General features: G+C 48.6%; 1 protein-coding gene across 1 annotated transcript; it reads left to right on the top strand.

The window, feature by feature from the left end:
* The first annotated feature begins 247 nt into the window (after window positions 1-247).
* Window positions 248-523, top strand: LOC115602770 (white-opaque regulator 2-like). Its single transcript, XM_030474174.1, has one exon. The coding sequence runs from the start codon at window positions 248-250 to the stop codon at window positions 521-523; it is 276 nt and encodes a 91-aa protein (XP_030330034.1).
* The last annotated feature ends 1,874 nt before the right edge of the window (window positions 524-2,397 follow it).

Below are 2,397 nucleotides of genomic sequence, written 5' to 3'. Positions count from 1 at the left end.
AGAGATGGAGATCAGGGCTGCTGGGGGGGTCATGGGGGGTTGAGGTGGTGTGGGCTGGTCCAGCACTGTGGGAACAAAGCTCCAAGCTGGGGCAATGGGACAGGCAGACAGGCAAATCCTGACAAGCCCCAGCAGGCTCAAAAACACATCAAGGAAAAGCCAAAGCAGAGTGAGGAAAACACGCTGCCCTTCATGCACCTAATGACAAAGGTCTTTCCTCCCTAGGGTTGACTACCCCAACCGAACCATGTGTTCTCGTGGAGACAGAGGCTGCCACAACACCGAGAGCTCCTGCCACAGCGGAGGTTCCTCCTGCCACGACAGGGAGAGGTCCTGCCACGGCTCTGAGGAGGTTATCTGCCATGAAGTGAGCGCTGTGCAGGACGTGACGCCGGTCGTGGTCCTCCCTCCCCAGGGCCCCGTGGTCACTGTGCCCGGGCAGGTCCCAGTGGCTCCTGCTCCCTGCCTGCAGCAACAACAGATCAAGCAACCGGTGCAGTGGCCCCCGCAGCAGCAGAAGTGAAGGGACAACGAGTTCCTACAGGGGCTGCACTTCTCCCCTCTCCCCCTGCAAGATGCAGTCCTAAGCTTGGGCAGGTCCTGCCCCTTCCCTCCAGCACGTATTACCTCTCCCCACTCCTGATAAGGCAAAGTGGCATTAGCATGACGGAAACATGAATTGCCCTCGCACGTGCGGGAGTCTGAATCCATTGATTTCTTGCTTCTGTCTCCAGTAGCAAAGATGTGATATTAAAACTTAAAGCTCACAAAATGTGCTGGTGTCTTGGTATTTTTCCACTGTTAGTCTCCTCCTTATCTTTAGCATCATTCCCAAGCCCACCTTTAATAACGAGCTGCTTTCCACAGTTCCCCACCCTTCCCATTGCACTTCAATGGCAGCGGTGTATCTAAGCTCAGCATTCCAGTCCCCACGCCTTGTGTCTGCCAGACAAATCCAGATGCTGGTTTGGAAAAGTTGTCTGGGGTTGAAGGTGCAGATCAGCATCTCTCACTAATCCAAGCTCTTGGCTCTGTGACAACTGGCCCTGAGCCTCAGAACCTCACAGGCACATTCTGAAAGAGCAAGAAGCAAAGTTTCAGCTTCATTCATGGCTGATGAGCAAGAAGCAGACCCCATCGCTAAGGGTCTGATCACCATAAACAAGCGGGTATAAGTAGAGGAAGGACTACATCATACTTAATCTTCCTTCTGACCTGTTCTGAACAGAGACTACAGAGTGAGATAGGTAACTCTACCTTCTCTGAAAATCCCAAAGAGTCCATATTGCCTAAATGAAATACTGGCTGATGCAAAGTAAAACTGGGTCTAAGTCAGAGCATGCACTGCAGCATTGACTCCCACTGTGAACTCCAGTCCTGTAAACATCGCATGTCTGGAAAACAAGAGAAAGACTAAGAAAGAAAAAGATGCTCCTACTTCCTACCAAGCTTTAAGCTAAATTTTCTCAGCAGAAACCATAAAATTTCCAAGTTTCCCCTGAAGATGTAGAGAAAAAGGTATATCAAATAGGCAGATGGCCATAAAAATCAGCAGTTGTATTTTACATTGCACTAGATTCATCTGCAGGTTCTCCTTCAGTGTCCGTCAGCAGGGAAGCAGGTTGCAGCAGGAATTCATGCCTTTGTGGTTTAAGAGCAGCATTGTGTGTAATGTGCTAGATGTTTAATTAGCAAAGGGTTTGCACTGAATCTTTGAAAGGAATGAGAAACTTATGATTAACACTTGTTTTATTATTACTGTTAATTAAAATAACGAGGAGCATCATTCCCATATGCAAGGTACATGATTGCAGGTGCAAGGAGTGAGCATCAGGGTCAGAGACGTGCTGTTGTGACTGTGCCTAAAGGCGTTGTGTGATGCCATCGATGGTCCCTGTCCCTCCAGACACCCAGGTACCCCTCTGTCAGTGCCAAACCCATCCTGTGCCAAATGGGTGGTTGAAACCAAGCCAAACACAAGGCTCCAGGCTGGGTTTGAGTCTGACTGAAAGTGTTTGGGGGAAGGGGAGATAAAATCTCCTATCTTAATTCTTTCTAAGCAGTCCAAGTTTTCACCTACGCTCTTGGCTAGGCTGAAGCACTTCAGGTTGTGTAATTCATTTAAGGAGAGACTTAGAAAGAGCCTGAGGAAGAGACACAGCAAACTTCTGAGCCAGAGTTTTGTTATCTCAGCACACATATCTGGGAAGTGAAGCAGGAAAGTGGATTGCATAAATTCAGCAGGAAGTTGTACCCATCTTCCCTCTGCCGTGAAGACAGAGGACATTTTCTCGATCAAGTCAGCAGGAGAAGAGTGAGAGAGAAACAGACCTCAAAAAGCATGATAAACCAAAGGCAAAGATGAGAAAAGAGAGAAGCAAGGGGACTTTACGTGCC

The sequence above is a fragment of the Strigops habroptila genome, chromosome 22, assembly GCF_004027225.2.
Source record: "Strigops habroptila isolate Jane chromosome 22, bStrHab1.2.pri, whole genome shotgun sequence".
In the NCBI taxonomy this organism is placed as follows: domain Eukaryota; kingdom Metazoa; phylum Chordata; class Aves; order Psittaciformes; family Psittacidae; genus Strigops; species Strigops habroptila.
The sequence above is the reverse complement of the archived record's forward strand: the minus strand, read 5'-3'. Positions and strand labels throughout refer to the sequence as shown.

Excerpts from the sequence above, each read along its gene's own strand:
- LOC115602770 (XM_030474174.1), top strand. The coding sequence starts at position 248 with ATGTGTTCTCGTGGAGACAGAGGCTGCCACAACACCGAGAGCTCCTGC.